Below are 21023 nucleotides of genomic sequence, written 5' to 3'. Positions count from 1 at the left end.
CTGGGGCAAGGTTTTGCAGAGTTACCGGTCCTCCTCGGCTAACTACTCCGATTCCATACATCAGTTTCGCGGTCACTAGGGCCGAGCCCACCTGCAGTAGCGATTTTCGTTCACCACGTGGATGTTTGGCATCGATCATCCGAAGGATTCGTAACCGAGGTTCACACGCTTTCTTCACCATTTGACAATGAGGTTTGAAGCTCAGAGTTCGGTCAAGGGTTACACCCAGGACTCTCAAACGGTTTGTCTTCGGGATGGATACTCGGTCTATTACGATTTTACTCTCAGGATCTCGACGTGCATTCGGACTGCAATAAAAGGTGTACGACTTTGTACCTGATATGCTGAATCCAACGCTTTTCGTCCACTTGTCGACAGCTTAGACGGCGGCCTGCAGTTTACGATGTAAGCCTTCATTTTTAGCCCCTCGTACTATGAGAAGAATGTCGTCTGCGTACAAGAGAGTGTCGACTCCTCTTGGTATCACCCGGAAGATAGGCTGCATTGCGACGAGAAACAGCGTCACTGATAGAACGGAACCCTGTGGTACTCCATTTTCCAGCTGGTGTTTACGAGACATATGTCCTCCTACGGACACCTGGAATGTCCTTTCCGAAAGGAAGCTTTGCAGCATGTTCATCATCCGCCCACGTAATCGCCATGATTTTAGTGTCCGCAGAACACCGTGTCGCCAGGTGGTATCGTATGCTTTCGACAGGTCCAAGGATGCTATCAGGCAGTGTTCATCTTGGGTTGGCAGCGATCTTTCCAACTCGGCAAAATAGGTATCAGTGCCGCGGCCTGTACGAAAGGCGTGCTGACGTTTGTCAAGACGTCCACTCAATTCTAGCTCGGTGGTCAATCGCCGATTTAGAATCCCCTCGAACAGCTTCGCCATGCAACTGGTGAGCGATATTGGACGGAAAGCATCAGGTCCGGAGTCGTTGCAGTGCGGTTTTGGAATGGGTACGACGACAGCATTCCGCCAGCTAACGGGAAACACACCCTCGTCCCAGATTCTGTTAAGAAGCTCAAGAAGCGTCATTTTCACGGACAGTGGCAAACGTTGGAGTAACGGATACCCAATTAAATCGGGACCTGCCCTTTGTCGAGGGCCCACAGGAGTTCGTTAAGGGTGATATCGATGTTGTAGACATCATCGGTCGGTGTCGGTGTTTGATCCATGGATTCTCGTTCGGCTGCTGTCTTAATCATCTGGAAAGATGAAGAGTAGCTAGAGGTTGCTGATCTTCCACTATAGCATTTCGCTAATTCCTCCGCTTGTCCTTGAATCCATCTGCTCGCTTGAGCACTACGGTCCGTTGTTGTCGATTGCCTCGCAGAGAGTTGACCGTTCTCCACAAATCGGTGGTCGAGCTAGTTGGTGAGATTTTCGCTACGAATTTATCCCACGAATTCGTTTTGGCTTGGTTGATAGCCTGTCGTGCCGCTGCTCTGGCTTCCTGGAATCTAGCCAATGCTTCGTGTTGGTTTGGATCGGAATGTTGTAGACGTCGCAGAGATCGTAAACATTTTCTTCGCCGTCGAATAGCCACCTTTACTTCGGGGCACCACCATGGTACCGCTTTAGGTCCAACACGACCACTGGTTCGTGGTATGGACTTAGTTGCTGCGTCGATGTTAATTTCGGTGAAACTGTTGACGTCCCACTCGATACCTGATCGAATACTTTCGGCTGTGATGCTTTCGTATAACGACCAGTCGGCTTGTTCGTAAAGCCATTTTTGTCGCGTCGTTTGCGAATACGACCACCCGGGAATGGATACCGTTATCGGAAAGTGGTCGCTGTTGAAAGTGTCCGAAAGGGTTTGCCAAATAAACCTACGTGCCAGATACTCGGAGCAGAATGTCAGGTCGATTGCCGAAGTGTTACCTGTAGCCGGATCGATACGAGTAGCGGAGCCGTTGTTGAGAATCACTAATTGTTTGTCCAGGGTTTTTTCGGCAATGAATCTGCCGAGAGCGGTTGATGTTTGTGACCCCCAAGCGAGATGGTGCGCGTTGAAGTCGCCCAGAAATATAACCGGACCGTTTAGTTGCTCGAACAACTCATTCAGTGCGGCCTGACTACCCTGGATTGCACTCGGCGGAATATAGACGGATACTACAGGCTCAATCGAATAAACTTTACAGAGCCAAGTAATCATTTTCTTTATACATTATAAATGTCTTAAATCTAAAATCAAACGATTTGACCGATTACTCGCGGTCACTCGCGAGGTTAGTGGATGACAATTGTTTGAATCGGGTCATTCTAGATGATAAACTTAATTAGAACTTACACTAAGAGCAGGTAATGCTCTCTGGGTTAGTAAAAAATATTTGGAAAAAAATGGGGACTTAATCCAAAAATTATTCATTGGATCTACACGGTTATTGTTAGACCTAGAATAGTACACGCTCAATTAGTTTGGTGGCCTAAATTAAAAAAAAAACGAACAAAGCGTGACCCAGAACAATCTAGAAAAAAAAATCAACATTTGTACTGCATGGCCATAACAGGAGCAATGCACAGCACATCATCAAAGCCCATGGAGGCAGTTCTTACGTGCAAATGAAAACTGAAAAGAGTGCGCTAAGGCTACGCAGATGATTTTCTCTGGATTAAATTAGTAGTAATGGACGAAGACTGGATAGAAAAAAGGCTATACGTAGATATACCGTATAAAGTTGTTAAAGGTTACAGCGAAACATGGGAATTAGTAGGGCCAATCATTCCACCAGGATCAATTATTTTCTACACAGATGGTTCAAAAATGAATGATAGCTGGAGCTGGGATCACAGGCCCAGGGCTTAACGTTTCAATACAAATGGGAAGATGGATAAATGTTTTCTTGCAGAAATGTACGATATCTTAGAATGTGTATATATTTGTCTAAAAAAGAATTTTCGGCACACCCGAATTAGGATATTTTCAGATAGCCAGGCAGCACATGCCAATCAAACTGGTATAATATTTCTGAAGCAGCTGGCAGTCAAAAACTAGGTTTATCTGTACTGAGTACCAGGCCATTGCGGAATCGAAGGAAACGGAAAAGCCGATTTACTCGCAAGACAAGGCTCAAGTATCCAATTTATAGGATCAGAAACTTTCTGTGGGGTATCTAAATATGTAAAACAAATGGAAATAATGAAATTGGACGACAATAAGATACAGTCATACTGGGCTGCTACGAATACTTCAAGGCAATCCAAACGTTTTATAACTCCAAACAAAGGAATTACGGAAAAAATACTATATTAAAATAAAAAATTACACTGTCCCGTTAGATATCATTTGAATCGAAGTCAAATACATATCTGTCGGTTTTGTGCCTGTGAGACAGCAACCTCTCAATATTTGCTCTGCGACTGTTTGGCACTATTCGTGCACAGAAGTCAATATTTTAACAAGGGCATACTAATTCCTTCTGACATTTGGTTAGATAATCCCAAAGTGATGGTTGAATTCATTCTAAGAATCATACCAGATTGGGGTATTCCGCACTATCAGGCAATAATGGCAGTTACCCTAAATGGTAACTCGTCGTTCTGAACAGATGCGATATTAAAACAGGGGTATACCACAATAGATAAGATTTATAGTCGCAGTGGTTCAAATCCAAAAAAAAATAGATGTTATGATGTAGATATGAGGGGCTCGGTGGCCTTAGAGCTACCGTTTTTGCTTACTGAGCAGAACATCATGGGTTTAATCTCAAGCCCTTTTACATTCAAGATGAGTTAGTCGCTTTATATGTTAATATGAACACATCACTCGAATTCAGCGTATCGTTTACCAAAACGAACCTTGCTGTACACCCAACCATTGTAATCAATACCAGAGTGATTTCTAGTGGAAGTGCAGAGGATTTATCGGCTTGTAACAAAGCGTATCACGTCAACATATTGCTAACCATTCCTTAATAATCCTGCACTCGGTCGCGGTCGGCACTAATTGCCTATTATAAAGTTTAAGATCATCAGTTTTTACACATTGAGGATGATAGGTAGTCACAAGCATCATCTGTTGGTTATCTGTGTAATTACAGCTGTTCTGGCAATAACGGAGCAGCAACCGCGGGCTCATGTTCATGCTAAAATCTTCTGTGATGGAATATGTCGTATGAAGGGTTTTGGTCATATTAGGTTTTGGCTTCCCCGAAGGTATCCGGAACATATCCGGATGTGACCAATGTGTGTCTATGACAGGAACTGGGAACTACCCTGGGTACACCTGGAGCACTCGTTATGACTAAAGGCTAACTAAAAGTAATTTGGTACGCACAAAAAGACCTGTAATTCGTGATTCAGTTTAAAAAGTCCATTAATGGTTGCTTTACAGTACTTTTTAAAACTTCAAAGTTACAGCATTAGATGGTTACATGGTAGAAATAAAAGCAAAAACAACGTTATAGGATATACAATTATTCAACTAAAACGCTCATCAATCAATTTAGGCGTTTCTTTTTTGTTATTGCAGTTTTAGCTGCTTTTTTTCTATTTTGTGACGAAAATTTGTGATTTTTTTTCCAGTGTGTGTTTTTGTCTGTAAAGGCAATTTAGTTTCGTACAACTTTGTCTCACACGTCATTTCGATTAGCTAGTTGAGCCGTATTTGTGCTATGATGTACACAGCAAAAAAATAATTTTGATATCACGTCAAAGTGGATGCACTACAATCATGTCGAAAATATGGTGTAATATTACTTGCTAAAAAGGACAAAATTATCATAAATACAATGCATGAACTGACATTACGCTGCTTTTACTGCATTTGTTTATTTATGTGGTCATAAAAATTACATGAAATTTTCGACATGATTGTAGTGCATCCACTTTGATGTGATATCAAAATTATTTTTTTGCTGTGTATTAAAAATATTGAGTACGCTATTTTCAAAAAAAAAAATAAAATATATATGCGGGAGTCAAAATCGACGAATTTTAGTACAAAATTTGTTCATTACCCCTAGCGAACAATTATGGGAAGTTTCTTGGGGAAACAATCTAAAATTTATTTATTTTTTCGGTGGCCTGGAACTACTGTTATGCTGATTAGGTATAACCCGTTATATATCAGTTAACCGGAAAGCTGTAAATCCGTTTCAAAATCATTAATTACATCTTCTCTGCACTGTTGAGTCATTTTTGGCACTCAAATGTCATCTCATCTCACAAAAGCTAACTAGTCAATATCGCTGTGAATACTATGAACGAGATTTTCTGAATTGGTTCGACGACCCTTTGAAATTTTCCCAAGACCTAGCTATACTGTTTAAAGAATCAGCAAGCCAATCAATCGTGATCATTATTATTCACCATTCAACCCATTAATCCCCCTTTACCCATCACCTAATTCTCTGAATTCACCGTGCATCCGAAACGAAAACAAAAGCGACGAAATTCGCCGTTGATTAATTGGCCTTTCTTTTTTTTCTGCTTTTGCTTTTAGAAAGCGGACCGTTACTGGGTCGTGTTCTGCGTCCATGACGATTGCGAAGCGTTTCTCGAGGGTTACGTCGATCCACGGCAGGCGCCGTCGCACAGCCCAGAGTGGTCCCTCTCACTGCAGACCGTCCAGCACATCTCGCACGCGCTCGTTCCGGTCGAGCAGGAATTCGAATTTGTGATAACGCTCAGCACCGATGTGGCCCGGTTCAATACCAACACGTGGGAATGCATGCAGGAGTGGGTCGACTCGTTGCGATCCAAGCTGAGAGAGATGAAACTGCTCTCGCCCAAGGAGAATCTCTATTCCAAGCTGCCAGAAGTGAGGCCTCCACTAGCGCCCACGCGTGATCCTACATCACCCCTACCGGCTACACCACCAGTTCCGGCAGCCATTGTACCTGGCATTGAACGTGTGCAGCCATCCTCCTTACAACTACATCACCACTCTCCGACAACCTCTACATCCTCGCAACCTTCCAGTATACCTCCGGCGGTTCCATCTACAAGCACCGCGTCAAACTCCTCGAATGTATCCTCCTCAACTCCGCATGTCCCTCCGACCACTGCCATGTCAAACACCTCAACTCAGAATCTCATGAACCTGCTTACGAATCCACTGCAAGCTGTGAGCAGCATAAACAATCAGCACATTAGCAGTCAGCACCTTTTCGATGCCATATCACTAGCATCTTCCGATCTCTCCGACGGCAGCCTGGATGAGTATTCGAGTGATCTTATCAAACGATTCATATCCAACAATAGTCCATTAGCATCGCCACCACTCAATGCCACCCTGGCGTCAGGCTCCGGTAGCATACTGGCCGTTCCATCGGGTAGCGGTTCGTCGAATTTGGGTAAACCTCAAAAATCGGTCAAGGAGAACGGTGGCGCCCCAATGGCATCGTCGTCCCTGGCCACAACCTTTGTGAACAACGTACTGGCCGATCCCGGCACAACTTCACTCAAGCGTACGGACAAGAAAGTGCTGGTCGACGTGAAAGCGGACGATTTCGCCGCTGCGTTCTTCGATAGTGGGAGTGATGAGGAAGGTAAGTGTAGATTTTTTTACTGTTCTCTATAGCGACCGATTTAATTAAGTTCAATTAAGATCAATGCTGCCTGAGTGTATAAATTATTATTTGCCAGGAATGGCAAACGGTCTCTGTGTGATGTTGGAGATGCCAGAAGTGGAATAGAAGAACGAGAGAATGGTGGAATGTGTTATATGAGCGTTTTGTAAATTTATTGGTATTTAACTGGCACTGAACGCTAAGAAAGTGTCCGTAATTGGATGATTCATTCGGATGACAATATAGGTAGGAAATTATTTTAGCATTAACTTCATAAATAATAGTATAGTGTAATAAAGATGGTTCTTGTTGTTATCATGGTTATGTTTATTAAGAAAACGCATGAACGATTCAGGAATGGAGTTATGACACCGCAATAACCTCTATTGTGCTCTAACTTGTTAGGTGCTAAATGTTACCTGCAATTTGCAGGTTCTTTACATTATGCACGCTTTAAGCACTCAAAATTTTTGGGCATTTCGCACCTTAGGGGCCATATGGACAGTTTATGTGGGGGGAATTTAATCAATGGTCCATACAAAAAAAAAAATGATTGTAATTGTTGGATGTGGGGGGATAATGCAAGAAAAATGCGGGAATTTCAAAATTGATGGTTTTCCCGCCCACAATCTTGAGAAAAACTCAAATCTTAGGCATGAGTTTATTCGCCTAGGAGTTTTGCCTTGCGAAATTTAATCACCAATGACATTTTATTTGCATTATGTTTTGGTAGTTATTTTTTGCACTATTCGATGGAAAACTAACAAAACATACTAGGGTAAAGCGCTACTTAGTCGTAATCGCCCATTTCCGTTCTATCGATCAGATCGTTAGTTTGAATATTTACGCTAATTGTTCTCAAAAAAAAAAAGAAGCGCTCCAAGCGAATCCTTTTTTTTAGGTTTATCCGTAGGACGAAGAAAATCTAATGGCGTTTTAATGCGTTAGGACGCAACTGAAACCCGTAGAACGAATTTAGAATCAAGAAGCAGTATTAGATGTTAAACAATATCTCAACAATTTGTTACTCATTATCAAATCCAACGGTACGTATGGAAAGGTGAATAAATTTAGAAGCCATCTTTGACAGAAATAGGGTTAACTACCCCATTTTCGGCCTATTAAGCAAAATCCGCACTTAGTCTTTCTTAATCTAGCGCAGCTTAGCACCAAACGGAATGTTATTTTTACTGATGGCTTCCAAATGTATTTACCTTTCCGTATGTACCGTAAGATTTGATAAAGAGAAACCAATCGTTGAGATATTGTCAAAAGTCTAACACTGCTTCTTGACGCCAAACTCGTTCTACGGATTCTAAACTCGGCCTAACGCATTGAAACGCCAATGAATTCACTTCGGCCTATCGGATGAAGATAAAAATTGATTCGGTCGGAGCGCTTCTTTTGTTTTTGGGAATTATGGGTGCAAACCTTCATATCACGCGTTCTCATTGATTTCGTTCTGTAGCTTATTAACTGAAGTATCGTACCGTTAACTCTGAAATCATGGATTTATTTGAAGTTTTCTGCTCTATAGGCCCAAAATGGGTGATTAGGCCGAAGTAGTTCTCTACCCTATTCCATTTTTTGTTTAAACTCGTTCAGAAAAGAGAGGTAAAGCGCGGTTTGTGCTTAGTATGACGGAAATTAGATCAATCATCACCAATTAACGTTCGAGTGGTTTTTTTAGTTATACCTTGGAATCAGTTTTTGGCAATGTGAGTGTGATTGCGTGAAATTGCATGAGAATCTAAAGAGTCAGTTTTGGTTGGTAGACTCCCACCGGGGCCTCCCTTACCTTATTCAGTGGTGCAGCTATAAACCAAACACCCTGCAAATAATCGAGAAATTATCAGAGTTTCATAAATCATACTTGTTGGTCACGTCGGATTAACGGTTCCGGATTTTCACGGAAATTGAGTTATTTATTGATTTTTATTTATTTTTTTTATTTGTCGTCAATCAGTGTAGACCGTTTTACAATAGTTGCCTTAAGTGCTATTGTTTAAATTTTTGTCTTTGTTATATTAATTTTTAGGAGACTTTACGCAAGGAATTAAAATATTGCTTCAATTTTGTTTTTGTCATTGTAAAGTCTATGTTATCGCAGCGTGTTATGTGTCCATCATTTGGTCAAAGGGTCCAAATTTGGCATAATTCGTACGATGGCGGTTTGTTGAAAATTTATTTCTATTTCGTAGGTGCCTAGATGGTGTATATTGTAAATTTATTTATTTATTTATTTATTACACCATCTTCGACTTAGTCGTACAGACTGAATAACTTATAATTAAACATAAACCTTATCTTTAATCCTATAACTAAACACATTTTTAGACAAATTCAAATCGAACTCATCGCTAACGTTATTGAATGCTCGAAGACACGAGTCGAATGGATTATTATGGCCGTAGTTTGTCCTATGATAAGGAACCGCTAGGGGTGGCGAGTGGCGGAAGCGTCTGAGTGGAGCATTCAGTGGAATCTGTTCGAGAAGTGCAGGACAATCGATGAATCCTTTGATGAGGTCAAAGACAAACAAGCGTTGCATGTTGACTCGCCTGGCAGAAAAAGGTTCGAGTTTAATCAGCTGGCATCGATCGACATAGGGAGGAAGATTTTCTGGATCGTTCCAAGGAAGTTGACGAAGAGCGAATCTTATGAACCTTTTCTGCACACGTTCGATCGTCAGAGTCTGTGTTACGTAATACGGCGACCAAACTGGTGCAGCGTACTCCAGGATACTGCGCACCAACGAACAGTAGAGTGTTTTTAGAGCATATACATCGGTGAAGTCAGAAGCGTGTCGACGGATGAATCCTAATACCGAAAAAGCTTTGGCTGATATAATCCCTACATGATCGTTAAACCTCAGCTTTGAATCGATGGTGACTCCCAGATCGCAGATGGAATTTACCCGTTCGTGTGTCTCTGCGTCCATATAGTACTGATGGTGAGTTTGACTGATACAGCGAGTGAAAGATATTATCTTGCACTTCTTGCTGTTAACGTGCATGCCGTTGTCACCGCACCAGATAAGCATGACGTTTATATCCTCCTGCAAAGCGTCACAGTCTAAAGACGAGGCAACGATGCGATACACTTTGAGATTTGCCGATGAGGAAAGTTTGAATGATGAAAGTATTATGCACAGGTCGTTAATAAAAATGTTGAATATTAGAGGACCGAGAACGCTACCTTGCGGTACACCAGACATGATGTTGAATGAATGGGATCGAGCAGAGTTAACAACCACATAAGCATTTCGATTCGATAAGTACGACAAAAGCCACTCTGTTATCCAATCGGGGAATCCTATGTGCCTCATTTTATCAGTGACTAGAATTTGCGGTACAGTATCGAACGCTTTAGCAAAATCAATGTACAATGTACGCGTATACTTGCCTTCTTTGTTCAATTTCACGAGACAGTTTGGTGACGTAACACATCAGATTTGTTGTTGTAGACCGATGTTTCATGAACCCGTGCTGGCTCTCAGAGATAATCGAGGAAAAGGCATTATACAAGAACTTGTGGACCAACTTTTCCAAAACCTTGCTTAGGCAGCAAAGTTTAGACACCCCACGATAATTATCCACGCGATTACAGCTGCCAGATTTATGGATTGGTACAATCGATGCCGTTTTCCACGCAGTTGGAAAAGTCCTGTCCTGCAGCGAACGGTTGAACAATCGAGCGATTGGAGATGTCAGTGTGGACGAACATTGTTTCAATAACAGTGAAGGAATGCCGTCTGTCCCAGGCCCTTTGTTCGTTTCTACATCTTCAAGAGATTTTTGAATTTCCTGTGAAGAAAACTGGAGAACAGGAAGCGTGATGTTATGTGTAGTAATATGGGCAAAGCTGTCATGTCGAAGTACAGGTGACACATTAGTGAACACACTCTCGAAGAACGTCGCAAACAGGTCAGCAGCTTCAGCGTTGGTGCAAGCATGAGTTCCGTCGTAATGAACGTTACATGAAATCCGGGTGGAAGATTTCTGTTTCTTAACAAAATCCCAGAAAGATGCAGGGTTTTGTTTCACACAAGATTCGATTCCCGATACATAGTTTCTATATGACGAGAAAAGAAGTTCCTTGTACGACGTTTCCACTTCGCGGAGGTTAACTTTGTCGCTATCAGTCCTTGTTAAGAAGAACCGTTTGCGTCATTTCCTGAGATTATTCCGGAGATGTCTCAGCTCGATAGTCCACCATGGTTTGCTGAAAACTGAGGTAATGGGTCGCCTTTTCCGAGGTACATGCTCGATAAAAACTTCGTACAGCTTTTCATAAAAAACTGCAAGTGTTTCGTCCACTGTTCTGTTCTGCAGTAGAAGATCCCAGTCGATACCAGCAAACGCGTTGTTTAGGAGATCGTAGTCGCATGCTTTAAAATCGAAGTTGAAACTCTCGTCTTGGTCGTCCATTGCAGCCAGATCGTCGCTGCTCTCGTCGAGTAGTAAAATGAATGGATCGTGATGATTGTCAACGGGTAACAGTGGAGTAGAGGGTGCGATGACGTCTAGATGCTCAGGTAGGTTGACGAACACGAGATCGAGAAGCCTACCGTTCATGTTGACGAAACTGTTTATCTGCTGGAAGCCGTTAACAAACATATTTTCGATGAGGAATTGTTCGTGTTCCGAAGAAACGTTTGAGGGAATGTAACCATTTATATCACCATCCAAATGCCAGCGCAAATTCGACAGGTTAAAGTCGCCCAGTGATAGAATAATGTCACCTTCTGAAGAACGGATTGACATATGCTGAACTGCTTTTGCATGAGCTGAATATAAGTCGGAGCATGAATTCGGCGGAAGGTAAATGGTGACGATGTAAAGGGAACGATGCCCCAACCTTACGCAAACTGCCACTTGTTCCAGTTGGTCGCAGTTCGGCAAAGTGACAGGTTCACAAACGATGTTGTTTTTGACCCCGACGAGCACTCCTCCTCCACGCGAGTACTGATTGGTCAATTCACTGCGGTCACATCTGAATAAGGTGTAATCCGAAGAAATTTCAGCGCTGCCGATGTCTTCTCGTAGCCAAGTCTGTGTGAAAACTAGCACGTCATAATCACAGCCAGACAGTAGTAAGCGTAGCTGAACAATTTTGGTCCGTAAGCCTCTGACGTTCTGATAATAAATAGAGATGAACTGTTCAGACGGATTTGGTTTTGATTTGATTCCAAGCGATGCAATTTGTTGATCGGGTTGACTCCGAACGCTGGCAATATTGTTTTCCACACGAAAACGTGGTGGTATGAAGCAACTGGAAGCAATAGACGATTCAGGAAGTGCATAGTTCGTAACGTGAGTATACTTGCCTGTGGTAACTGGTTGGAAGATCCCCTCTCCATACTCATACACAGGACCGGGATGACTGCAGGGCGCTGGCCGGGGGGGCTCGATTGCAATGAGGATTAGGGGTTTCCATGAGGCTTGCAGGCATGCATCCCAGTGGGCTGATGAATGATGATGCAGGATAATGTGATGAAGGAATTCGGCTGGAAACGTAGCGAGTATCAGGTACATAATGACAAACAGAGGAAGTGAACTTGCCTGAAGTGATGGCCTGGAAGACCCGGTCTCCCTAACCATACACAGGTCCGGGCTGACTGCTGAGCGCTGGCCGGAGAGACACGACTGTGATGGAGGGATAAGGGGCTTCCAAATGGCTTGGGTTGTTGCATCCCGGGATGGAACTGTTTATTTTAAATCCACTATGAGAGGCTGGCTGATTGATGATTGTTTTTTTCACGGCAGGTTCGGACGCGATGCAGCAGAACCGTTTTTTTTTGAACATGTTTGAACACACGGACAGTGACTTCTTCTGGCCAGTACCAAGGATCACCCACCACGTTGGATACAGTTTTGCAAACGATCACCTTGAAGGAAACAAATGATAGATCGTCCAAACGTTTCCCACGAGGAACTAGCTTGACAACATTCACCGACGAAGAATCAACATTTGCAATATCAAGGATATGCTGTTTTACGTCGTCCTCTTTCTGGTTTGGGGCAAACGGGGTCACATAAAAAGCTACCGTGTCGTCAGACGTCTGGCCTAGTCTTGCTACGCTCAAAGGCCCGGTACTATTCCTGTTACCACCAGGGTGGTTCGTGTTCCCACTATCAGTCAGGGTGGTGGCTTTGCTGGTACTACGCTGGCTAGCATTGTCAGTATTCGGCTGGGTGAGAGATTGGGGTTCGCTGTTAGTTGGACCATTCGATTGAGTAGTAGAACTGCTGGATTGCTGACTGGGAATTATCTGGACGCGCCTGTTTATGTGTAAATTTAAGGATGACAATAGTTCTATTGAATCAATGCGATGTGATACGATATCGTTTACGAATGAAATCATAGCATATTTACGACGCTCTTTTAATGCCTGGATATTTATCAGCATACATCGAGCTGGGTAAGATTGCAGAAGAAATACAGTCCAACCTAACTTGCGGAGTGCATGCAATAGAAACTGCTCACAAAACAATTACGATCAAATTTCCGTTTAATTTGTTGTTACTATGTTTCGACGACCTCACCAACGAAGACAACAACTGCTCTTGAGAAGAATTTGATATGGATCTCCAATCAACAGGTCTTCCCTAAACTCAAATATGGCTTCTTTTACGTACTCGTTTTCTTAACCGAATGTCATTATGCTCAGTAGTGTAAGGGGCTTTGGTTCTAACCCACGATCTTCTGCTCAGTAAGCAAAAACGGTCGCTCTAAGGCCACCGTGCCACTTACATCACAACAAGCTATGACCGACGATCGTTCATTATCGGTTACAATAAACTATTTCAATTAAATTAAATCCTCGAAAGCAGTTAACAATGTCTTCCGAACCGGATCAGGCGTACGCCACAGTTATCTAAATATACGTATTATTTTTCCGAATCGTTCCACCGATTTCTATTATTAACGATTTTTTACAATGGAGGCCTGAATATATCACCTCAGTAATGTAACGAGGCTTGGATTTCATTCGACGAAGGCATGGATCATTCTCATTTGAAAAACGCTTGATATTATCCAATTGAGTGTAACCTACACACAAACGGAGCTCTTGTCGACATTCCAGCGAAAAAGCTAAGCCAACCCGATACCAACCTGACTTCTACCAAATCCCAATCCGACGATGACTCGACATAAACCCAAAATTGACCCGACAACAACACGACATTGGGTCGACATCGGTTCGAATTGTCTGTTCGGACCATTTTGTATGGTTTCTTCCATACTCCACTGTCGTATATCAAATGAAAGTGAGTGACTCAATTGACAGTGACAATGAGCTTCGAATGAGAAAGGGGCTCTTCAAATTATGGTCATGTGAGAATTCGTTTTCACAGAATTGATTGAATTGTTGTATTGGTTCATCTTCAATCGAATGATATAAAAATTAACAGCACTGCTGATAGATTACATCAAATACTAATCATCCGTTGGTCCTCGGTCCATGAGTTGATGAGTCGATACACGGATAGAAATCTCCTTATACCTTTTGGCAAATTTCTATTGCTGATTATTCATAAAATGTATAAGTCAAGTAATAAACAGACGCCTTGCAAAAAGTTAATGACGATCATGTGTCAAATGAAATGTATAAGCGGTCACACATACCTTTAATGCATTCTTATATGACCTATGTGGTATGTCTTATGGAATGTATAAGGCTTAGGTTTTGGCAAAAATGTATAAGTGAAGCACATGAATAAAATAATTGATTTTCGTTTCGTGTAAGAAGGGTCCAGGTGTGCGAGCATTGATTCAATTGATTCACTACAACTTGTTACAATCATGTCTGAGCTATGATTTTTTGAAAAATACATATCTAAAGCCTGGGGGCAAGACACCTACCGATCATGTGTAAAACCGGAGTTAAATTTGAGTAGCTCTGAGTAAATCGCATTGCTCAATATCGTATACACATCATAGCAACCTGATTACGATTGTTATTTTGAAAGCAAGGTTGAAACTAGTACTGTCCAGTTCGCAATGATGAGCAATCTTAAAAATTATTCTAATAATCTATTCCAGTATTCCATTAGAACTGCGACGAAAAGTGCAAAAACAATAATAAACGTGAAATTGGCCAAACATCAGCATCCTCAAGAGGGCATGATAAAGCTGTTAACACCGATCGAAATGTGCCTCAATTCGAGACCGTTTTTTTTTATCTAGTTCGTTTATTTGGAAGGCTCAATCGCGTTAGCTTTACGGAGCCGATAATTCATTGTTCACTGTATGTAACAAAATTCACTTAATTCTATGTCTAGTAGGAGTTGGGCCGATTACTCGCGGCTTACTCGAGGTTAGAAGGGTACATTTTTGAAGGATAGGATCAGGGGAGGAGCTTGGGGTAGGGTTTCGTTGTCTCATCAGAGCGTTGTCGCCAGTATGAACGGTAGTGCTGTTCTAGCTTCGTCCGGAGTTCGACCGGTTATGGTGGTTGACCAGTGGGCGACGATGACATTTCGAGACCGTTAACACCGGTTCCATCCAATCTCACTGAGGCTCTAACGCCAGGCGATTTCATGGTAGGCTCAAGCCTGCAAGTCGTTCCGGTGCCAAGTCATGTTAACACGCCGGACAACCGTCTGGACCACTGGCAACTCACCCAGAAGTTATTCCAGCGTATTTGGGCCTGATGGTACCCAGAGTATCTTGATCAAATACAGTATCGAGCAACGAAAGGTTGCAAACCTCAATTCGCTGCCATGGTGGGACAGATCGTCATGATCAAGAATGACAATATTCTGAATGTGGCCGGATCATAGTTAAAACTTGATGTTTTTTTTTAATATTGTATAAACCTAATCCTAATCTTAACTATAAACTAAAGCTAAATCCTAAAACTAAAGAACTTTAATTTGAACTAAACTAAACTGAATACAATATGAACCTAGATATGAACAAATACTAAATTAATTTATTGTGAACCAGCATATTACCAACTCTCACGAAAGAGAATTACTTCAACGTTCAATCAACATAAACTGAACATGCCAGAGCTAACCTAATCTTCTTCTTCTTCTTCTTCTTCTTCTTCTTCGCATTTCAAGCTTATTGCATATTGCATATTAGCTTATTGCGTGCTCTCAACTTAGTGTTCTAGATGCACTTCCGCAGTTATTAATTGACAGCTTTCGATGCCTGTACCATTTTTGCAGTGGTATAATTGTGTGGCAAGTCCAATCATACTTCTATGCCCAGGGTAGTCGAGAAATTTTCCAACCCGAAAAATTCCTTTGTAGCTGCGCCTTTACCGACTGAGCTAAGGGAGGCACCAGCTAACCTAATCTACGATACACCTCAACTTTTATGTAGGATTCCGAAGTTAAATCAACAAGATGAGAGGACTCTGTTACCGTACAAGCCAGAATCTTCTTAAATCTCTGGGCGAGTATCAACATGCACGGTCCTGAAATAACACCACCACATCACCAAACATTTTCAACGACATCATTTTAACCAATCGATCCTTGGTCTGGCCAAGAGTAGTGCTTAAGAACTGTGTGTATATTAAAAACCAAAATCAGCATATTTAATATGTTGTCAGACGATATTTTCTTTGATCAGAAAATCGAGACTACTTTGATCATTTTTGAGTAAATGTGAGTAGCTCAAATTTACTCGCTGCAAATATATTAACTCTAAGTACAGATGTCTTTCCCTTGTCTAGAGCCACATGTGAAAAGGGCATACAAGCTTTTTTATAAACAAACCTTCTTATGCCCTTTTCTCGCCACCCATATGACACCAAAGCAAACCATCAACATCACCAGATAGGGGAAGCTTTCCCCTTCCCGATGATGTTGTTAGTTTGCGTAGGCGACCATCGGTTGGCGAGAAGAGGGCCTATAAAGGTTCGTTTTCAAAAAAGTTGTATGTCCTTTTCACATGTTGCTCTTGATATGTGAAAACAAAATTAGTCTTGAGTCGAAATGGTCTCTTAATCTATGGAAAATCATAATCTTTTATACATTTTTTCGTGTTGAAAGTTTCACAATTTTGTTTTTTTTCTGGCTGATTTCACCTGAAAATGCTCTAATACAGGCTTGCAAAATCTCTCAGCCACAAAAGAAAACCGCCCAGAAAAGGAGCTCGGTAGTCTAGTAGCGACCGTTTTTGCTTACTTAACCGAAGATCGTGGGTTAAATCACAGGCGTCTTCCTATTACAGTACCCGCCATAAGTATGAAATCGCAGGGTGTCTTCCAGGAAAACCTAGAAAACATTAAAAAAGGAATGTATTGAAGTACCTCATCATGTCAGAAACTTAAAAACATTTTAGTTTCATGTTTAAGTTTCAAACTAGTGCCAAGCAAGCTGCTGGTCACATTCAGAACCCAGAACCAGATTTCGCAATGCTGTCGAGAGCACTCTCAAGTGTACCTTCAGTGAAAACACAGAGTGTGGCTCTACGGTGCGGATATTTTGAATTTTGATACGGAGATTAATAGCACTAGACAATCTTTTTTTAAGATTGATTAGCTGAAAATTCAATTGGAGGAAATACCGAATAATTTCAAGAGAATTACTACACTCAAAAAATGTAACACATATCTAATGAATGAAATCCATGTGAATTTCCTGTGATCACATAGCAGCAAATCCCAGCACAAAATCACATGAATATTATGAGGCCGATAAAATTCATATGAAAAATCACATACAATTCATGTGATCGCATAAATGTTATGTGAAATTCAGATGAAATCCATTAATTTTGATTATGAATGAAAATCATGTGCGTTTCCAATGAAAGCTACATGAAAACTTTTTTCAGTGTAGGTGTTATTCCATGTGAATTCTTAGAAGCATTTCATTGAATTTATAGGACACGATAATTTAAAGGAAGCTCCAAGAATAATTCCATGTGAATGGTGAGGATAATTGCCATAATAATTTTCAGGAGATTTCTTTGGGGAATCTCAAGTTAATACTGCAAAAATTAATGCAAAGAGTGTTCTGCAGAAAATTCCTAGCGCATTATAGATCAAATTATGAAGGAATACCAGAGAGAGTTAATATTCCAATATTCCAAACTAGATGAAGATATTTTCAAGATTTTGTGAGCGAAAATTTGTCATGATTCTGGGACATAGTAAAAAAATTATGATGGATGGAGTTTTATAAATTTGCAAGATTTGCACAATAGTGTCAGAATAGCCAAGAAGACGTAAAATAAGACTTTGAATGAAACGGCAGTTTTGTCGGAATTTCTGGTAGTTCCCCTTATTCGTAGTCATCCAAAAGTCTGGAATCGAAATAAATCGTACGCCGAACTATCGATGAGTTGCCCAATCAGGTTTTTGCAATATCAGAGAGCTGATGCGGTTACCATGATTCATTGAGCAATCATACAACTCCCAACAAACCCCGTCATCAGTAGGTCTACGTAAAATATTGCTTCTGGCAGAGCAAGCCTTTCCAATGAAAGTCTACCGAGTACAGTACGTACTGACAGATAATTGACGCCGTCCTAATTTATGGTGCGTTTGCAAATGTAACCCTAAAGCAGCACAACGCCAATCGCGCCTCAGGTAAATATGGTAGCTGCACAAAAAAGCTCACGTTTTGCTTGGCTGCGAATAGCAAAGCGCGAGGTATGATGTGCTGGACAAGCATTTGACGATTTCGCATCGAAGCGTGTTAGTTCTATTGTTTGAAAAAAAAAAACATTAACCAAAGCCGCGCGACGCTTTTCTCCGCACTTCAGCTCTCTTAGCTTACTAGCGTTTTTGCAGCGGAGGACAATTGTATTGAATTAGTCGCGCCACGTGCCACCGTCTCGTTCCACAACCAACTACCCCAACAGACAACCGGCTTTTTTTTTTGAACAATTTAGGACCGCGACGCCATTCGCTATTTACAATTCGTCCCAGAATGGAACGTACCTAGGTTTAAGTAACGTTTACGTCGGTCGTCTCCTCTTGCATTACAGCTCACTAGTGGTGAATGGTGCTCCCCTGCCGGTTCGTGCGATGATGATTGACCGGATATGCAAAGTGCATATCCATTGAATCACAGGTCTGTTGGGATTTACAATTTGGTCTGCGGGGACCCGTTGTTGTGGGTGATGACTAAATTCAGGTACCGTAAAACGGGGTATCTCTGAAACAGCGAAAGTTGGTGATCGTTTTAAATTTTAAATTTTCAATATTGCTCATATATACAAAACAATGCTGGGATTGGGAGAGACCATCAAGGCACAAGAGATATAAGCGATTTGGATGGGGAGAGTGAAATTATCAACTCCCTGTTGTTAACGTCTCGTGGAAAAAGGGCATGCTCTTCTCCACAATCATTGGGGTATCCTACTGTCGGACGGCTCGTTTTTTGACCAATTGTATGATCATGTGGCTGGAAGGAGATTCTCGGTGAATTTACCTATCGATCCACCAAAACCGTTTTTCGCCCTTCATACAGTGACATGTTGAGGACAATCAGAGGTTATTAAGCTTGATCAAATCAAACAGTGAGGAGCGCCTACTGCTATCGGACTTAGTTTCCGTGCTACAATGAGTGGATCATCATCATCATCATCATCATCATGTCTTACAATTTTGTTGTTCTTCGTTGTTCGAAAAAGCACTCAAACAATCACTTATGAAATGCATTTCCGATATAGCCATTACAAATTCAATGTTGTCTGCTTTTTGCTTATGATGTTTTCCCATTCAATGTTTCATATTTCTTAAACTAAATTATTTGAGTTTCACGCATGTTTTTCTACATTCATCGAGCATTATCAAAGTAACCTTAAATCAAAATACTGATGTTCGGTTACAAGACTAAAAAATAGTGCAAATGAAGAAATTTCCATTAAACATATAACTACTGAATTGACTGCAGATCCAGTACTTTAAAAAAATAACATTTGAAAAACATTCATTGCTGTAAAAAAACATTAAGAATATAATTACAAAAAAAAAACTGTCAATGTTACTCCGTTTTACAGTATGTACATTCTTTGGTATATTCAACAATATATGTGTTATTTGCGGTCGCGAAGAAGGTGAAGGAACCCTAGTAGAAGCTAAGCTTTCACTGCCTGATGATTCATTCTGAAAGAATTGCACGATACGTTTGTTTTACATAGGTTAACTACCCCTTGGTTCCCAACTTACGAATGAATTACGGTTCGAATAAGAACTCAATCTAAATTTCTGCAGCAGGTTCTTGTTTGTATTGATATGCTAAATTGCGGTTTGCGCTAAGAACTTTTCCTCTCCCAAATTATTTTATTTTGTTTCAGAATCACGCAAACTTCTCCTTCTCATTGTTGCTTACTGAATTTTTCCATGTCTTGCGTATTGCAAGTTTGAGTTCCAGAATGATGAACAACATTCGAGTACCAAAATCTTGAAGATTTGTTCAAACCTTAATTTCCCTTGTTACGAAACAGCTAAGGTATCTATAACTGAATTACCTTAATAACTCTTCACTGTTTTTTTTTACTTAGGTTCCTCGCGCGCGTGTCGCGGTGTAGCTATCAAATCCAGAATGCTTTCAATATGACTATTCAAAACATCAAAACTTTTTTATTAATATCTGATGTCTCGTATCTACAAAAGTGAAACTTAATATTTCTTCCTGCCTTATTAAGACTTTTTTGGTTCGTGATAAAACTTTTATGCTTTGAAAAGGAAATTTTCTGAAAATCAAAATAAATTAGGGAAAGTACTTAATAATCAAGATCAATTTTCACTTCATTTAACGCGTAAATTTTATACAGATTTGGTTAAATTTTACCATAGGCTTCACACTTAGAAATGATTACCGACTTCGGTAATTTTTACCGAACTTTCAACTGCTGAACTGTTCGGTAAAAATCAGGCATTTTAATTCATTAGATTAAGAGCTTAAAACCGCAAAACTTTTAGAACACCAGGAAAATTATTGGAAAATGCCTACAATTTCGATTTAATCGAAATCGGGAAAAATATATCTCCTTTCCCAAAAAATAAATTGTAAATCCTGGAAATTTTCCAAAGGAATTTGTCTGTGATAGATTTTCAAAAGTCTTTCAAGGATGATTAAGAACTCCAAAGTAAATTTTAAGAAAATTTTAAAGGATTTTAGGGATGACACCAAGATAGGAAGCATATCGCTTCCATTGTGTGTTACATTCGCGTTAACATTTTGTCCGCTAAAAGTTATTTTTAATTCGTTTGACTGTAGTTTTTAATCGTTTTTTCAACGTTGACGTATTATCTGGACCTGCTTTCATCGCTAAATTGTGGAGTTGATTTGTGAATTTGCTGTTTTGGACGATTCCGAAGGATTTAATTTTCAACCACATTCCTGTATTCGGGCTAACGCTATCATTTGTTGCTGTTCACTGAGTTTTGTTTTGTTCGCTGTAAGGATGGAGAAAAAACAATGCGGAGAATGCCAGTTGGAAATCAACGAAATCGAGCCGTTGCGCTGCGGCTTTTGTGAGGTTTACTTCCACATCAGCATGCAATGTTGTGGTTTCAA

General features: G+C 40.9%; 1 protein-coding gene across 1 annotated transcript in view; it reads left to right on the top strand.

Annotated features, from left to right (window-relative positions):
• Positions 1-21023, top strand: part of LOC135711062 (uncharacterized) — an 84792-nt gene that overhangs the window by 47355 nt on the left and 16414 nt on the right. Inside the window, exon 3 of the mRNA XM_065233806.1 lies at positions 5457-6504. Coding sequence (XP_065089878.1) covers positions 5457-6504 — 1048 coding nt within the window. The remainder of the gene's footprint in view (positions 1-5456; positions 6505-21023) is intronic.

The sequence above is a fragment of the Ochlerotatus camptorhynchus genome, unplaced genomic scaffold (genome assembly GCF_037179485.1).
Source record: "Ochlerotatus camptorhynchus isolate MF236.1 unplaced genomic scaffold, CSIRO-AGI_Acam_v1.1 ptg000417l, whole genome shotgun sequence".
Classification (NCBI taxonomy): domain Eukaryota; kingdom Metazoa; phylum Arthropoda; class Insecta; order Diptera; family Culicidae; genus Ochlerotatus; species Ochlerotatus camptorhynchus.
Note: the sequence above shows the minus strand (reverse complement) of the source record. Positions and strands in the feature narration are given on the sequence as shown.